The sequence below is a fragment of the Lytechinus pictus genome, chromosome 15 (genome assembly GCF_037042905.1).
Source record: "Lytechinus pictus isolate F3 Inbred chromosome 15, Lp3.0, whole genome shotgun sequence".
In the NCBI taxonomy this organism is placed as follows: domain Eukaryota; kingdom Metazoa; phylum Echinodermata; class Echinoidea; order Temnopleuroida; family Toxopneustidae; genus Lytechinus; species Lytechinus pictus.
The window spans coordinates 22,959,103-22,977,611 of record NC_087259.1 but is presented as its reverse complement, the minus strand read 5'-3'; the positions used below and the strand labels follow the sequence as shown (position 1 = coordinate 22,977,611).

The 18,509-nt window shown below is 35.4% G+C and overlaps 1 protein-coding gene across 2 annotated transcripts; it reads right to left on the bottom strand.

The window, feature by feature from the left end:
* Nucleotides 1–5,492: 5,492 nt before the first annotated feature.
* On the bottom strand, nucleotides 5,493–17,411 carry LOC129277181 (1-acyl-sn-glycerol-3-phosphate acyltransferase alpha-like). 2 transcript variants are annotated; one of them, XR_010295915.1, is made up of 7 exons: nucleotides 16,475–17,118; nucleotides 15,638–15,774; nucleotides 14,668–14,843; nucleotides 11,896–12,009; nucleotides 10,524–10,596; nucleotides 9,005–9,897; nucleotides 5,493–5,611 (listed from the first exon to the last, which is right to left on the bottom strand). XR_010295915.1 is itself a non-coding variant. In XM_064110591.1 (6 exons), the coding sequence occupies exons 1-6, from the start codon at nucleotides 16,669–16,671 to the stop codon at nucleotides 9,773–9,775; spliced, it is 822 nt and encodes a 273-aa protein (XP_063966661.1). In that variant the 5' UTR covers nucleotides 16,672–17,411; the 3' UTR covers nucleotides 7,972–9,772. The 2 variants fall into 2 exon arrangements, 1 of the variants encoding a protein (XP_063966661.1); XM_064110591.1 differs by lacking the exon at nucleotides 5,493–5,611 and having other exon boundaries at nucleotides 7,972–9,897; nucleotides 16,475–17,411.
* Between the last annotated feature and the right edge of the window lie 1,098 nt (nucleotides 17,412–18,509).

Here is an 18,509-nt window from a genome sequence, read left to right as displayed (position 1 = left end):
CCTAATTTTCTGTTTCCTCCTCCTTCCCCCGTTTTTCTAATATTCCTCCTTCATATTCCTTATTCCCCTTCCCGCTTCTCTCCTCTTCTTTAGATGAAGTACAATGAGGCTTTTCTTAAAGAATGATGGAACACAAAATGAACATAATAAAGAAAAGAACCAGTCGAAACAAGGAAACAAATTATTATGATGACGATGGTGATGATAATGAGAGGGAGGAGGTGGGGGCATAGGTGGCGGAAGCGGGGGGACGTGTCCCCCCTAAATTTTTGGTGGGGGGGACGATCCCCCCCCCTAATTTTTTTGTTGATAACTTTTTTTTTTTTTTTTTTTTTTTTTTGCTTGTCAATTTTTTTTTCCTGCGTCCCCCCTAAAATTTTTGGTTGATAACCTTTTTTTTTGCTTGTCAAATTTTTTTTTTGTGGTCCCCCTAAAATTTTTGGCTTCCGCCGCCAATGGGTGGGAGTAATTTTTTTTTTTCATGTGACCCTAAACATGAAACTGTGAACTGTCATATACATATCCTTCCCAAAAGGAATTACCTATCTACTATGTCACGAATTAAAGTCCCCTGCAATGAAAAATTCATGAAATGAATGAATACGATCAAACTAATTTGAACATTTCTTTCTTTTTTCTTTTCTTTTATCAAGAAATTTTCTTTTCTCTCATCACCACACTATTTGAAATTTTCTTTCTCTCCCTCTTTTTTTTTAATTTTAACTTTTCTTTTCTATCTTTATATTTATCTCTAGCCACAAGTATCCCCGGGATTTTGGATTTTATTTGTTTCTACATTTATTATTATTACTTGTTTTATTTCATCTGATTTCAATTTGCCAACAATGACATAGTACATATTTTATAATTAAGTGATACATACAATAATTTTTTTACGACGATCACGAGTGAAAAAAAGAAGATACATATACAACATGCCTGATACAATTTGCCTGCTATGTTTATTACAGTGTTATTTCATTTGTGTATTCACAGCTGCAATTATCATTTTGTTTTATATTTCCTTGATTCGGTATGTATGAAATTTATTTGAATGAATAATAAAGATCACTACAAAACAAAATATACATAATAGACCAGAGAAAATTACCCATCCTCATTCTCACGAAAAAAAAATAATAGCATTTCCTACTAGCTGTGGCTTTTCATAGTTAAATGATTATGGTATGCGTGTGATGCAGTTTTTCGGTTCGAATTTGGATCATTTTTATAGATAAAATTCTGGGAGACCGGAAAATCACTAATGTGATATTTTCAACTTTCAAACTATCAAGGTAATCATTTAAATATCGTACATTTGGATTCTGTTTGAATCTACATCATTCTGTATCGTGTGTATTGTCGGTTTCTTTTAAGGTACATCATGTATTTCTCCCCTGAATTTTTAATTAGCCCCACTGCATTATATTTGTGTTAGTTCCAAAGTTGTTCGACTGCAACACGTGCGCGAGTGCATGCATGTCATTTCGACGTCGATTTGATATTTGCACCTCAGATTCAATAGCCAATTATTTTATTCTTCTTTTATACATGTAAAGGTGAAAATAAGGTTGGACATAATAGCTGGGATAGAGTTCAATTCAGGTAATTAAACAGTTACAGTTAGTGTTTCATTTTTTGTGTGCTGCAGCTGCATTTGCATTTCATTTGTGCAGAAAAAAATGCAACTTGCCTTTTTGCCTTTTGGTTTGCAAAAAGCATATCATCATTCATAGGCCTATGCATGAAGCTGAAGAGAAAGTTTACAGGAAGAGGGGATCTAAATAAGACTAGAAAAGGAGAAGACTGTCTAAGACCAAGTTGTAGAATAGAAGAAAAAGATGAAGGAGGAGGATAAGAACAAGAAAATAAAGAGCAAGAGGGAGAAAGGAAAGAATGAAGAGGAGCTATGACTAGCAGAATGAAGAGTGGAGAAGAAAAAGAAGGATGTAGAGAAATTGGGGAAGGAGAAGAAAAATCAGGAGTTATTGGATTCTGTTCAAACTTATTTTGAGATCCTCATACAACTGGTATTATCAAAAAATCTGTAACAGTGAACACTGAAAATTTCATGAAAATCATATAAATGTAAAGTATGAAAGTCAACACTTCAGAAGTTTGCTTATCCTGGCATGTATGGAAACGTGGGAACAACTCATGTGACCAGCAGTTATTTCTTTTTGTATTTTCGTTCATGAAATATAAAATATGTATTTCAATTTTTGCTCATTATGATTTGAAATAAAGTTTAACCTCTCTATGTTACTGTGAAATTTCCATTGTTATAAACCTATTGTGATTCCATGAATTTCTCTTTGTATCCAATCTGCAAAAATTGAAATTGAAATATTGTTTAATTCATGAGATAACAAAAGGAATATTTAGAGAGTGACACCATTGACTCTCATTTGCATGTCACTGGGTTAACTTGTGCATATATATTAAAAATAAGCAATATTTTAAACTGGCATAAATAAATTTGATTATTTTACATTCAATTTAAATGATGAAATTTTCACCCTGACAAAAAGTTTAATTATAAAATTATCAGGATTAAAAAAAAAACATTGCAGAAACTGAGAGAAAAATCCATCAAAGAATTAAAGAGTTATTAGAATTATAATTATTTGATTTGTGACGTCATATGCTAGGAGTATTCCTACACAGCGAATGACCCAAAAATCAATGAAATGTCATTTTCCCAGAAAATTGTAAACGGTTTATAAATAAATGAATTGAATTGAATTGAATTGAACTGTACCTTTTGTATACATGTATGTAGATCATGAAATTAAGAAAATAAAAATAAGTCAGGAACCATTTAGAAAAAATGAAATTCTTGCATTTTATATTACATAATATATGGGGCAGCTGCTCATTTATGACATCACAAATCCAAAACTGGAAATTCTAATAACTTTCTTAATCTTCAACAGATTTTCCTCAAACCTTCACCAATATTTTTTATTATTTATTCTGCTATTTTACAACAAAGTTTTCTTCAGGGTGAACTTCCCCTTTAAGCGTGTTTGATTTTCTCTACTTATAAATTCAAATTGAGCTTTTATTTCCAGAGTGGTATTCACCTTTCAAATAAAACTGATTGCTTATAAAATATTATCAAAAGATTGATACCAGTGAATTAAATGGTTTGTATGATGTGATTAATTTAATGGGCAGACAGTTACATGATTTGAAATTTGATAGAGAGGCTTAGCTTTAGATTTTTGGACAGCACCTTAAACTGAAAAAGTTTGATATGCATGTTAATGCCTATGACTAATTCCTGCAGCTTTCTCAGTGTTCAGATATGGCATGTCAAACGATAAAACCATTCCACCTATGTTAAAAAGTGCACATGAGCAAACTTTAAAATAAAGGATTTTAATTTGAAGACAAAATTAGAACACATGATATTGTATTTTGTGAAAACTTTGTTTGATGTTAAAGATGAATTTAATCTTGTTTGTGTGAAAAGAAAAACATGAAAAAGTAGAATAGTAGAAGTTAATAAAAAACAGATGAGGAACATCTGAGAAAGGTATGGAGTTTTATAAAGTAAGCTAGCTACACTGTAAATCTGAAATCGGAAACTTCTTGAGTAGGGACAAATTAAATTTCGTCACTTCATTATCAAGAATTTTTTGGAAAATGAAAGATTGAGTCTTTTTTTTGTTTTGTTTCTTTCTTTTCACTTTGAATGAAAGTTGAATCCTGATTGTATTTGAGCATCTTCTACATCATGCCTCCACCTGGAAGAATCAACAGACCACTAACGGTAGGCTTTATGTTTATTTTTCTCATGTATACCTGTATAGTTATTGCTTCTGTAATAAACCAGTTCAGAGTTTCGTTCTATTCATGAAGTAGGTCATTCGGACTAAACCGGCAAGAATGGTTTTCAAATCCAATGACAGCTACTGTGATTTATTTATTATTTGTATATTTGTTCATTTATTCTTTTAAGTTTTTAATCAACAGTGTCTACCTCATGGGCTCATACTTGACAGTTTAGGCCACATGATAGCTCATATGATAGTATATTAATACAAAAATATAATGTTTTCCTTGTCAGTGATGGCAAATGTTCTATTAGTATTTAAACAAAAGATTGGAGGTGTGAACCATCATGTATTAACAATGGAAGGATTTTCAGAACAGAGAGAGAAAATAGAGGGATTGATATGTAGGGCCTAACAACTTGTAGCATGAAAAATATATATTTTATTAGTCATGTCCTGATGAGTGAATTTTATCTTAACAATATCATTGTGTGCTTGACATACAGTCAACATGGTATCGGGATATTATGCTACTGAAAGAAATGGCAACATTTATGACTGCTTAACCCTGTCAAAAATTTATCTTGCTTGTAATGGGATTATATGCATTTATGAATTTGCTAATTTTGGGGGCGCACTGCAGAGAAGAGACAAATTGATGACATTTTTTATGACCACAGATATGACATCCACCAGAATACCGTACCAATTTTGTCATATCTCTGATCAGTAAAAGTCGATGTTCAGAATACTGCCCCTGGATACTAGAGACTCATGCACACTTCTAGAAGGGGTGTACAGGGTCAAAATATGTACTTTCTTCATTTCTAAAAGAATTAGTACTTACATGATTCTGTGAAAAGATGCAAGTAGAACAACTCAGAACTGGTTCAGTTCAACTTAGATGTGTATCTCATATTTATACGAGGATTTGCTCACCAATAATGCAGTGGCAGCCTGGCAGGTACATTTGCAGGTGACTCCCACTTATGGTTAAGATCACAAAATGCATTCAAATTGAATGTAACAAATAGACCAACCTGGTGGGTGTTTCATAAGGCTGTTTGTAAGTTAAGAGCGACTTTAAGAATGACTGGTGAACCTTTCTTGTGGAAAAAGATATTCACCATTAAATGTTCACTGGCGATTATTTAGCGCGTAAGAAAGGTTCACCAGTCGTTCTTAACGTCGCTGTTAACTTACGAACAGCTTTATGAAACACCCACCAGGTATTTTTCATGTATATTGTACAGGTCCAGTGATTCTGGTAGAAAATCAATAACTGCTGTGTAGTATAAAGCAAATAATTCTGGCATTCTGTCAGTAGGCTGGTCTGTGCTGAGATCAAATAAACACATGTCATGTCCCTACATGTATGCTTACTTATCTGAGTTTTCGATTTTCAGTGTAATTGATTTCCTGCCAGGTTTGCTGAACCTTGCCCCTGCACAATTCCAAAACTCACTTGGTCTAGGTCTACATGATGATCAATTCACCTACCTTGGCTTTAACCTCTGATTAGAGTTCTATTGTGCTTTTGAAGATCTGACAAATACAATTTATTGAATGCTAGTAGATGGTCAATGCTAGGAGATGGTAAATTTAACACATATTTGAAATGAGAATTCAACTGGTCACAATCATCAAACATCAAAGTCATGGATAGAGAATAAAGGACAAAAGTGGAACATACATATTCAATGTTTCTTTACTGATAGTGATGTTATTTTGTATTTAATTCAATGAACAACTTAAAATCATTAGTTTTGCAATTGGAATATGATAAAATTAAATCACAACTTCACAAAGCAGTTTTAGCAAGGTTTCCACTTTGGCGAGTTGGAGTTGCGAGTCATACGCGAGCTGCGCGAGCTCTAACTCGCCTTAGCTCGCACAAGCTCGCGTGAAATTAACATTTTTTCCTGGAATTTGCTTCAGTGACAAAAGACTCAACATCGAGTTCACCACGCTCGCTGTACGAGTGAACCGAGCGCGAAACGAGTCAGGTCGAGCTTAGTATGAGTTGCGGTGACCTTTATACGACTTAAAGCGAGCTATGAACGAGTTATAAAGATTTTGTTACGAGTGATAAGAGTTTCATACGACCAAGGGGCGGGATATGCACATTTTTGGCACTCAAAGATGGATGCCGGCGGCGGCGGCGTCAACACCAAATCTTAACCGAAGGTTAAGTTTTTGAAATGGCATCATAACTTAGAAAGTATATAGACCTAGTTCATGAAACTTGACCATAAGGTTTATCAAGCATTACTAAACATCCTTCCTGAGTTTCAGGTCACAAGATTAAGGTCAGAGGTCATTTATGGTCAATGAACTTAGACCATGTTTAGGGAATCAACATCAAAATCTTAACCTACGGTTAAGTTTTTGAAATGTCATCATAACTTAGAAAATATATGAACCTAGTTCATGAAACGTGGACATAAGGTTATTACAGTATATAAACATCCTGCTTGAGTTTCAAGTCACATGACTAAGGTCAAAGGTCAATTAGGGTCAATGGACTGGCCAATTGGGGTATTTGTTAAATTAACATTATAACTTTGAAAGTTTATGAATCTGATTCATGAAACTTGAACATAATAGTAATCAGGTATCACTAAACATCCTGTGCGAATTTCAGGTCACATGTCCAAGGTCAAAGGTCAATGAACTTTAGTGATGTTCGGGTGATCGGTTGAATTACCATCATAACTTTGAAAGTTTATAGATCTGATACATTAAACTTGGATATAAGAGTAATCAAGTATTACTGAACATCCTTTGTGAGTTTCAGGTCACATGACGAAGGTCAAAGGTCATTTAAGGTCAATGAACTTTGGTCATGTTGGGGGTATTTGTTGAATTACCATCATAACTTTGAAAGCTTATGGATATGATTCATCAACTTGGATATTAGAGTAGTCAAGTATCACCGAAAATCTCATGCCAGTTTCAGGTCACATGACCAAAGTCAAAGGTCATTTAAGGTTATTGAACTTTGGCCATTTTGAAGATTAATACTATATTGCTGTCATAACTTTCAAAGTTTAGATACAGTTTATAAAATGTGGATATAGGGGTAATCAAGTATCACTGACAAGTCTTAGGTCACATGATCAAGGTCAAATGTCATTTATTGTCAATGAACGTAGTATTGTATCATTGTATGAATGGTGTTTTTGTGAATAATCATTTTATAGTAGTTTTCAAAGTCAGCACTGCTACTATATTGGATAGCGTGATGCAGGTGAGACTGCCAGAGGCGCTCCACTTGGACCTTGTCTAGTTTGATGTCTTGTTCTTTTACCTTGGCTCTGCTCGTCATTGACCTCCTCTTCCGTTTCAATTGTCTCTTCCTGCACTTCTTGTACCCTTGTTTGAATGTCATCTTCTTTCGCTGTTTCCCTATCTGAATGGCCACAACTCTTGGATCTTTTGGATCGAGGCATATTTCTCTCCTTATTTGTTGAAAGTTGTAATAATGCAGTGGCAGCAGCCTTTTTGAAAGTACGTGTACATTGCGTGGGTCAGTTAAAATGTGCTCTCACTTTAAAATAAACTCCTCAAAAGAGTTTGGAAATCCGACTTTAATCAAAACTCCCTCCTCGATTTAAGTAAATATCAATTGTTATTAATATCAATGAATAGATCGTTCGATTTTCTTTAAAATGATACCCTACATGATATGAATATGGTTCACATGGAGGTGCAGTGCCTTGAAATGTGGAGCAAGGTCAAAATTCAAAATTAAGTTGCAAAGTGACACAATATTGAAAGTCACTGTTCCTTTTTCCGTGGTGATGAGTGAGTTTTTTAAGCGGTTTCTTTTGAGTTTGATCGGTAATCCCGCCTCGGTTTTAGTAAATATCAATGTTAAATTAATATCAATAAATAGATCATTTAATTTTCTTTAAAATGATACTTTCCATGATATGATTTTGGCTCACATGGAGGTGCAGTGCCTTGAAATGTGGGGCAAGGTCAAAATTCAAAATTTGCAAAATGACACAATATTGAATGTCACTGTTCTTTTCTTCCATGATGATGAGTGAGATTCTCAGCAATTGTTTTCATGCACCTTAACATCAACATTCAAATGGAATCAAACACACTTCTGCACAAGCAAACACACAACAAACAAACATAAACCACAACAAAACATTATGAAATGAAAAAGCAGGGGTTTGATTTCAATTGATTTTCATCTTTATTGACACAGACAAAAGAATCATGTTCTGTATTGACCCTTCATGATTATTTCTGCTCGTTTTGCAGCTTTTTACTTCAGACCTCATCCAACACTTTTCAATTTTGCTCTTTTTTTGATGGCATGATCATAACAAGCATGGAATCATTTTAAAGAAAATCAAATGATCTTTTGAAAGATATCAAATATGCATTGTGTAAATTTTGGAGTTGGGAGAAATTAATGGCCAAACTAAGATTTCCAAACTTTTTTGCTCGTTTTGCAGCTTTTCAATTCAGACTTCATCCAACACTTTTGAATCCTGCTCTTTTCGTGATGGCATGATCATAACAAGCATGGTATCATTGTAAAGAGAATTGAATGACCTTTTAAATGATGTCAAATATGCAATGTGTAAATTTTGGAGTTGGGAGAAATTAATGGCCAAACTCAGATTTCCAAACTTTTTTTGAGGGGTTTATATGTGGGGAAAATATAGATCACTGGACATTTATCATTCAGCTGGCATGCCTCTGAGCACTTGCCACGCACTCGGAATAAACTCATACGAAACTCGCTGTAACTCGGGGTGCTCGATCTAAAGTCGCGCTAATCTCGTGGGCACCTCCAGTTGACTCGTAAAACGATCGCAATGCTCGTATCTCGCTCTTGAAAACTCGGAACGCACTCGCGTATACTCAGATGTGGCGAGTTATTCCGAGTTATTGTGAGTTTATCTCGAGCTTCTTACGAGTTATTGCGAGTACTGCGAGTATATAACGAGTTTAGGTGAGTTCAGCACGAGTTACAGCGAGTTAGCAAAATTTTTGAACATGTTCAAAAATTTGGAAACTGCTCACGATTTCAAGGAGAGTTGTCCCGAGCTTGAACAAGCTCCGCCGAGCCATGCCGAGTTGTCGCGAGTTATCCAGAGTTTCATGGTGAGCTTTATGCGAGTTATCGCGAGTGCCTCATTTTGGCAACTCGCTATAACTCGCCATAACTCGCGATGTTAACTCGCCAAAGTGGAAACCTCCATTCATTCATTCCATTGTAAGTTGTAACCCAGACTCTTAGTTGTGTAATGTAGAAAATAAATAAATCAGAACAAGGAATTAACCCGTAATGATCAATCTAAGTTTTGTAATCTGCACTAATACAAGCAAAATTATTGGACAAGGATTTGTTTTCTTAGTAAGGGGCCGTGGAACAGTTGTAAAAGTGAAGCTCCCAGCCCCCCCCCCCCCCCGTGGTTCAGCAGCCCTGATTGTGGTAGGATAATAATATTTACATAACTTCACATGCCTGAACAATAACAAGCATCAGAGTGTGAACTCTACACAATTTTAAACTTATTTCAAGTGCTTAATCATTGTGTGGAAACAACTATTTTTTTGTCAATACATGTAAGTAGTTATACACGTCTCTTTGCGTATTACAATATATCTCAATGGGCCAAGTTTGGCAGAATTGACACTTATGGTACATAAACTGCTTGCAAATATCTGTAAATTTTCATGCTTTTATTATCTCAGCATCATTTGTGTACTACAGTATGTGTCCTAATTAACGTTTCCAGCACTTTTCTTAAAGTGTAAATCCTCCATTTATTTGAACTTCCATGATTCCAGTGATCAATACCAAAACTGTATACTATAACAGAATGAATAAAAATATGCAAACATTTAAATACTTTTGGATATGATTTCAATTTTAAATCATAAAATAACATGAAAGTGCCTGAGGATAGTTGGATACATTGGCATATATTTCCCTGAGACTTTCTGTTGGAAGAGGTATTTTATTCTGAAATTCTTTTGAATTCTTCAATCATAGTTGCCCTAACTTTGTCAGTGAGTTGAGGAACGTCTTCACAAGTGAGATTGTTGGTTGGGATCGGAGGTAAGATGCTGACTGTGATCCGCCCTGAAAAGAAATGACAATAAAAATTATGAATCTAGGGTTAATGTTCATGCTGATATTCATAGAAAAAATTTCCCCGGTAACTTCATTCATTAAAACATCTCTTGTTCCTCTGATGATCCTGTAGATATGCAATGCAGACATCTGAATGAAAATAAATTTCTGTTCAAAAAGTAACCTTATTTCAGATGAATCCCTATTAAATAATGTGTTTATATTTTGCCTGACAAAACTCTTTCCCCCCTACACATGGATCCTACGCAAGTCCTCTTTAATTATATTGTGGTCTACAATTTTCGATTTTTACTAGTTTAGAATGCTAAGTTTGTCCAGATATGAATATTTTGTGACTGCATGAACATACATTCCTATGACTGGCATACCTGCCCTCAATGGGATAGGAGAGGCAATTATGTTTTTCTTTAATTGTCATATTGTGAATAATCTGCACCTGACCTAACCCCAATGATATCTTGCCACTGGTTAGGAAGCTAATAAATAATCTTGCCTCTAATAAAAAAGGCACAATCTCAGGACTTTAGAGAAGATGGCTCTGATCTAGAGGGGTAGAAGAAAACACTTCCTGCCCCCACCATTCTCAATATTCAATATGTTGATAAAAACAGTACCTGGTTTGGATATTTTATCTCTGTAGCTAAAGAATTTTTCTTGAGATGAAAATACAACAGGTACTACCGGAATCTAGAGAAAGTAATGAAGAAACGTGGGAAAGATGAAACAAAAAATATATATGACGAGTGTATTACAGATTGTTTGATATACATTGTAAACCTATAGGCTATAGATCAGAGTGAACGGACGAGAAAATGAAGCATGGAAATGTGTTCGTCTTTGCATTAATCTACATGTACATACTTGGTAAAACTAGCAGAAATATCTGCATGTGAAAACTGTAAACATTGAATGACATGATTTTATTCCACTTTCCAACACAACTATATGTGCATTTGAAGAAAAATATTTCAAAAAGATGTTGGAGGATATGAGATATATATGTTCTTCCGACTGACATGCTCAAAAAGTACTCTTATAAATCAATATTTTTTGTTTCCCCTTTTCATTCAAGAATGTATTTTATTCTACAAAGACATTAATAAGGTCGTATTAAAGGAAATCCGAACTTAGTTTTGCAGATTTAAGTTTGAGAGAAAAACGGGCATTCACATTCATCTCATGGCTGTAAGTATTGACTCGACTTGACTGCACTGTACTTTGGGCTTCAAGCTCATTTGCTTTGTGACTCTTGGCCCCTTTCACTCATAAAGGGTAGTAGCTCCATGGTTTAAAGGTCAAGTCCACCCCAACAAAAAGCTGACTTGAATAAAAAGAGAAAAATCCAACAAGCATGAGACTAAAAATGTCATCAAAATCGGATGTAAAATAAGAAAGTTAAGGCATTTGCACATCCTGGTCAGTATGCAAATGAGGAGACTGAGGACGTCATCCACTCACTATTTCTTTTGTATTTTATTGTGAGAAATATGAAATATTCTAATTTTCTCATTGTCAAGTGAAACAACGATTAATTCCTCCATGAACAGGGAATTAGCATTGTTTAATACTATATGGTTCAGCCAAGTTGGTCCTCATTGTCATATATCTGTAAAAAATGAAATATTTTATAATTCAAACAATAAAAAACAAAAGAAAAGGTGAGTGAAGGACATCATTGAATGTTTCATTTGTATGTCACTGAGTTGTGCAATCACTGTTTTGTGAAAAATAAGCAAAACTTTAAAATATCATGACTTTCTTATTTTACATCCAATTTTGATGAAATTTTCAGCGTTATGCTGGTTTGATTTTTCTCCATTTATTCAAATTAACATTTTATGGGGTGGACTTGTCCTTTAACTAATTGGTTGTATGGATCTAATGTACGATTCTTCTTGTTGTCGAGCTCGTTCACTAAATAAATGTCTCATGAGCTGTACAGAGTTTATGACTTGTGTGGCTGTGTGCTGTACTGTATGTCTTTACCTGTGCAAGTACAGCAATGTTGAACGCTCCCTTTTTAAATGGCAGCATGTGTTCTTCCGTTAATACCTTGCCCGATATCTTTCTGGTGCCTTCAGGGAAGAACCAAACACGACACTAGGAGATAAAAAAATATTTGAAAATGAGATGATTTGTGATTTTATTTAGCATTTTATCGTCATCATCATTCTTTTGTACTGGAATTTTTACATCGAATTAAAAAAGGACTGGGCTATTTGACGAGATGTATTGAGGACAGGGGGCGCCCCCCCCCCTCCTGATCTCGGCCGCCGTTCGCGCGATCGCGCCGAAATTTGGAGGGCACATTCTTTACCACATAAACTACAAGTATAAAAAAATTTCTGAAAATAATTGTTTTTCATTTATTATGAATGAAATATGCAAATTTATTCGTGGAAAAAATTATTTGCATATTTAACACCCAGTTTCACATCAAATTTTCTTTTTTACCCCAGATGTCATCTTTGTAATCTAATTTAAAGATTTCCACAAAGTAACAATTGCGAAAGCCAATTTTTTCCTTATGTTTTTCTTTGTTTTTAGAATTTATGTATTTCTTTGTTTTTCATCTTTTTTTTATTGCTTTTTCAATGGAAACTATTACAGACCATTTAACAACTAAATTAAACCCTAAAATTAATTAAGCAGACCAATTAGAACGAAAAATAATCACCCATTTATGAATTTCATCTCCCATAGACTTTGTACACAAAGTATAAAAATGAGCCATTTTCGGCATGACATTGTCTCGTAAAAAGTCACATGACGTCGCGATGCTATACTCGTATGTCGCGAATTCGGTGTCAAAAGTTGCGCGAAACTTTAATGAAAAAAAAAAATCATTTTTTGCGGCGCTATCTTTTTGCGTTTCGGAAATATCGCGCGAAGCGTCGAGGGGGGGGGGGGCATCATGCCCCCAGTCCTTTAAACCATTACAATTTTTACCACCAACACCACTTACAGCAGCAACAATAATTAACACCATCAAAATCCCCTCCAAAACAAGACAAGAACATCAACACTAACACAACAACAATAACACTCCATTATGAACAACATTGCCGCCAACACCATTTGCGATCGATTGCAAAATTTCGAATTCATTTTTGTCTCGCCTGCATAGCAGAGCGAGACTATAGGCGCCGCTTTTCCGACGGCGACGGCGGCGGCGTCAACATCAAATCTTAACCTAAGGTTAAGTTTTTGAAATGACATCATAACTTAGAAAGTATATGGACCTAGTTCATGAAACTTGGACATAAGGTTAATCAAGTATTACTGAACATCCTGCTTGAGTTTCAGGTCACATGACTAAGGTCAAAGGTCATTTAGGGTCAATGAACTTAGACCATGTTGGGAGAATTATTTTCAAAATCTTAACCGAAGGTTAAGTTTTTGAAATGACATCATAACTTAGAAAGTATATGGACCTAGTTCATGAAACTTGGGCATAAGGTTAATCAAGTATTAGTGAACATCCTGCTTGAGTTTCAGGTCACATGACCAAGGTCAAAGGTCATTTAGGGTCAATGAACTTTGGTCAAGTTGGGGGTATTTGTTGAATTACTATCATAACTTTGAAAATTTATGGATCTAGTTCATGAAACTTGGACATGAGGTTAATCAAGTATTAGTGAACATCCTGCCTGAGTTTCAGGTCACATGGCCAAGGTCAAAGGTCATTTAGGGTCAATGAATTTTGGCCAAGTTGGGGGTATTTGTTGAATTACCTTCATAACTTTGAAAATTTATGGATCTAGTTCATGAAACTTGGACATTAGGTTAATCAAGTACCACTGAATATCCTGTGCAAGTTTCAGGTCACATGACCATGGTCAATGGTCATTTAAGGTCAATGAACTTTAGCCGTGTTGGGAGTCTTTGTTAAATTACCATCCTAACTCTGAAGGTTTATGGATCTAGTTCATAAAACTTGGACATAAGAGTAATCGAGTATCACTGAACATCTTGTACGAGTTTCAGGTCACATGACCATGGTCAAAGGTCATTTAAGGTCAATGAACTTTGGCCGTGTTGGGGGTATTTGTTGAATTACCATCCTAACTCTGAAGTTTATGGATCTATTTCATAAAACTTGGGATATAAGAGTAATCAAGTATCACTAAACATCCCCTGTGAGTTTCAGGTCACAAAACCAAGGTCAAAGGTCAGTTAAGGTCAATAAAAAGGCCATGTTGGGGTAATTGTTGAATTGCCATCATAACTTTGAAAGTTTATGGATAGAGTGAATGAAATGTGGACATGGGTGTATTTGACCATATGAATGGTGTTTTTGTGAATGATTATTTTATAGTAGTTTTCAAAGTTAGCACTGCTGCTATATTAAATTGCGTAATGCAGGCGAGACTGCCAGAGGCGTTCCACTTGTTAGAAATGATAGATCAATTTCAAATGAAGCAAATGAATTTATATTTGCTGATGCGAGAAGCAGACCCTCAATCAGTTGTAAATTTGCAATGAAATGCATGAATTTCAATTGATTTGGGGACCTGAAATTGACTTGCGATCAATTGCAAGTTTCTTGCAACACCCCACAAGACTGCCATCACCTAAACCGCTAACACCATTTTAAACACCAAGAAAAGCATCACCCAAAGCACCACCAAGAACAACACAACACCAACGCCAATAGCAAAAAAAGAAAAAAAAGAAACCCACCACCAATCCATCAACAACAGCAACAACACTAGTGTCAAACAACAAGACAACCAGTACGAATGCCATTGTATTCACCTTCTTCTTGTGAATGGTATCAACCACTTTTTGTAGGGCCTCCATTCTGTTCTTGTTGCCCTTGTCGACAAAAATGGCGCCAGTGAGAAATGCTGCCAAGCCGAATGGGCTCCAGTGCAGCACGTGATTCTTCTTGAGAATCACAGCGCAATTGTCGGGAAAGGCCTCCATCATGGCTATGAAGATAAAAATTCAGTTTGTGAAGAAAATATTGGGATTGTCCTTTAATTTACTGTATATTGTCGTCGTTGTTGTTCTATGCTCATGACATCCATCGCTTAGGACATAAACTTGTAAAATATCACTGTCAAACGTGTGTAAAAGGCAGAATAATAAAGTAAAGTGGTTATCATGCACCATAAATGCCATATTCAAATCATGTAATAATTACGCTGTGAAAAATTGGTGAAAAAAAATATTTCATCTTTATGACCAACAGTGTACATTGACGTCAATGTAAATTTGAACTTTGAAATGCGTTTTTCTCGAATTAGACCTGCTGCACATTTATAAATTGGTGTAAAAAATAAATAAATGCTACATTGGATCACCCTAGTATATTGCATTTGTGAAATTAGACCAAATCTATATTGAAATTAAAATTTCTAAATAAAAAAAAAAGTTGTTGAAAATATATATTGGCTAAAATTTTGGCAGATCATTAGGGACATAAAATAATTCCAAAACTAAAAAGTTTGTTTTGTTTACATTAATTGAACATTATTTTGTTTGAGAAGTGACATTTAAGTCAACAAATGCTTGAAATGAACTAAAATCATGACACATTTCAACATATTCACCGCATCCACCGGCTCCGCCACCGGGACCCCTGAAACTTAAACTTAATGACTTTTTTTTAATTTTTTTTAAATAGATAATTGCACACTTAGTTATCAAGAAGGCATATAACATTTCCATTTATTCGAATGCAGGATCTTTGATCAGATAACGTTTACGCGTGTATAATTACCAAGAGAATCGAAGATGCTTTGATGATTGCATACCACAATAAACGATTGGTCATTTGGATAGTTCCTTTCATGTAGGACAGTGGTTCGAACCCCTGCAAATGGTGCTTGCAACCATCTCGAGAAGAATCCACTGATTCTGCGTTAACAACCGAAATAGTGAGTTTTATTTTAAAGGTTTGCTTTAAACATACATAGGTATAGGATTATACCTACATACATCAATTTCAACAAAAAGATAAAATTAAGAAAAAAAACACTTGTGTAACATAGTCGTAGACTGTATTGTTTTCGTTTGTCATTTTCTTTCTGGAACCCTTGTGAAAATATGCCTATAAAAAGGCATACATCACATGAGTGGCGGCTCTCGATTATTATTATTATTTTTTTTTTTTTTGGGGGGGGGCAGTATGCAAATCGACATTTCTTTTTTTCTCTCTCTCTCAATTGATTTACAGGAATATTATGGAGTTACATCCTAGTTTGGATTAGTCTAACAATTGTTTTTCCTTTAAATCACCCTGGCGCTTCTCAAGGGGGATGAACAACTCTGAAAGTTTCAATGAAATCATTGAATTTGATTGGCTGGTCGAGAAGCACTGGCTTATGACTGTTACTGTGGTAACTGTCAGAGCTATCAATTTAGTCGGTGGTGACAATTTTCCTGAAACACTCCCTAGGATCTGTTGAGTATTTTTTTTTGCCTTAAAAAAATCTGGCAAACAAAATTACGCAATTGACACCAAACATATTGAAAATCTGTGGCAAATGATTTGCCAGATTTGTTTTCTTTTACGCAAAAGCCCCCAGGATTTGCCCTACATAGACCATGCACTTACCTTATATTATTTGGGTTTCCTGGATTTAGAAGCATCACTGGCATTGTGATGGAAGATATAACGGCATAGCTTAAGAGGAAAAAGACATATTTGACATAAAACACCTCTCTCCGATGTCGATTAGCATACCACCAGACTCCCAAGCAAAAAACCACCGCCCACCATGTGAAAATATTCTCCAACCAGAAGAATACCATGATGGTTGTAATCCTGACAGTGATTGGCGAAATTAAAGTTGTGATACAATTTTATCATACAAAAAAAGATGCAATAATTCTGAAAATGTTCATCATCGCGGTGAATTCAACGATTTTGGTTGTCTCGTGATCTCGTAAAGTGCTTGAACCTGAAGCTCTAGAGAGAACGATGCAGATTCCATGCAGCCAGGAGAACTATTACACTGCTGTATACAATGTTATCGGCACTGTACGACTATCTATTCACTGTTTTTTGCACTCGTGGTGCCGCGGAAACGATTTCACTAGAACTACAATTCCATTTATTTATTGTTGCGGGTCAGTGAACAATCAGTTATGATTCACAAATATTATTTGTGTGCCCTGGGGGTCACTGCCATTGGCATCCTCGACAAAGGTAACGCAGAGCGGGAAGAGGGTAAACGGTGACAAGACATGTGCTCCTGCGACAATATTGCTCCGGTGATATTATCTCGGAGGGCATAGGGTTACAGTCAGGATCGTAATAGAGTTTTTGGTTCAGAATAATGTAAATATAAGGATTGGGGTTTATTTGGTTTTGTAGGTTAGGTTTTATGTTTTGCTTAACGTGCAGATTTCCCATCGGAGCAAATTTCGCCGGAGCAAATAAACGCCCGAAATAAGAAAAGAGCCCCCCCCCCCTAAATCACGATGGCCTCAAACGCGAATATAGTAATTTGCACCAACAGTCAGCCCATCCTTGCTAATCCCTCAATATCAATTGATTTTAACAAACACAGGAAAATATATTAAAAACACAGTGTGTATTAGTGTTGCAGCAGTTTCCCCTGCCGTCGCTCCCATGCGAGTCCAGTCAGTGGTGTACCGTGGGTCACGGTATGGGAGGGGGGCACCAGCAAAAAAATTGAGTCACTAAGGTGGCACGCGAAGTGCGCTCAATTGCCAGGTATACTGACCTAATAGAGATAATTAAAGGACAAGTCCACCCCAACAGGAAGTTGATTTGAATAAAAAGAGAAAAATCCAGCGAGCATAACGTTGAAAATTTCATCAAAATCGGACGTAAAAAAAGAAAGTTATGACATTTTAAAGTTTCGCTTAATTTTACAAAACAGTTATATGCACATCCTGGTCGGTAGGCAAATGAGGAGACTGATGACGTCATCCACTCACTACTTCTTTTGTATTTTGTTATATGAAATATTTCCATCATTGTCAAGTGGAACAAAGATAAATTCCTCCCTGAACATGTGGAATTAACATTATTTTAATACTATATGGTTCAGTCAAGTTGGCCCTTGTCAAATCTGTAAAAAAAAAGAAATATTGTATAATCAAACAATAGAAAACAAAAGAAAATGTGAGTGGGGGACATCATCGACTGTCTCATTTGCCTGCCAATGACTTGTGCCTATATAACTGTTTTGTGAAAAATAAGCGAAACTTAAAATGTCACAACTTTCTTATTTTACATCCGATTTTGATGAAATTTTCAGCATCATGCTAGATTGATTTTTCTCTATTTATTCAAATCAATATTTTTCTGGGGTGGACTTGACCTTTAAGGACTGCCATTAAACAGACATGTTTCTCACTGATCAAATAATGCGAGCGCGAAGCGTGAGCTGAAAAGTGTTGATAATCAGACCTAAAAAGGAACTTTATAGGCAAATTTTCATAATCGTGATACGTCTCCCAAAACAAACAATGCGAGCGCGAAGCGCAAGCCGATTTTTTTTATTATATTGACCCCAAACAGGGACATTTTGGGGACTTCATGGAGAGCATACATATCTCAACATAGTCATCTAATGCGAGCGTCAAGCGCTTGCTGATTTTGTTAGAATTAAATCTAA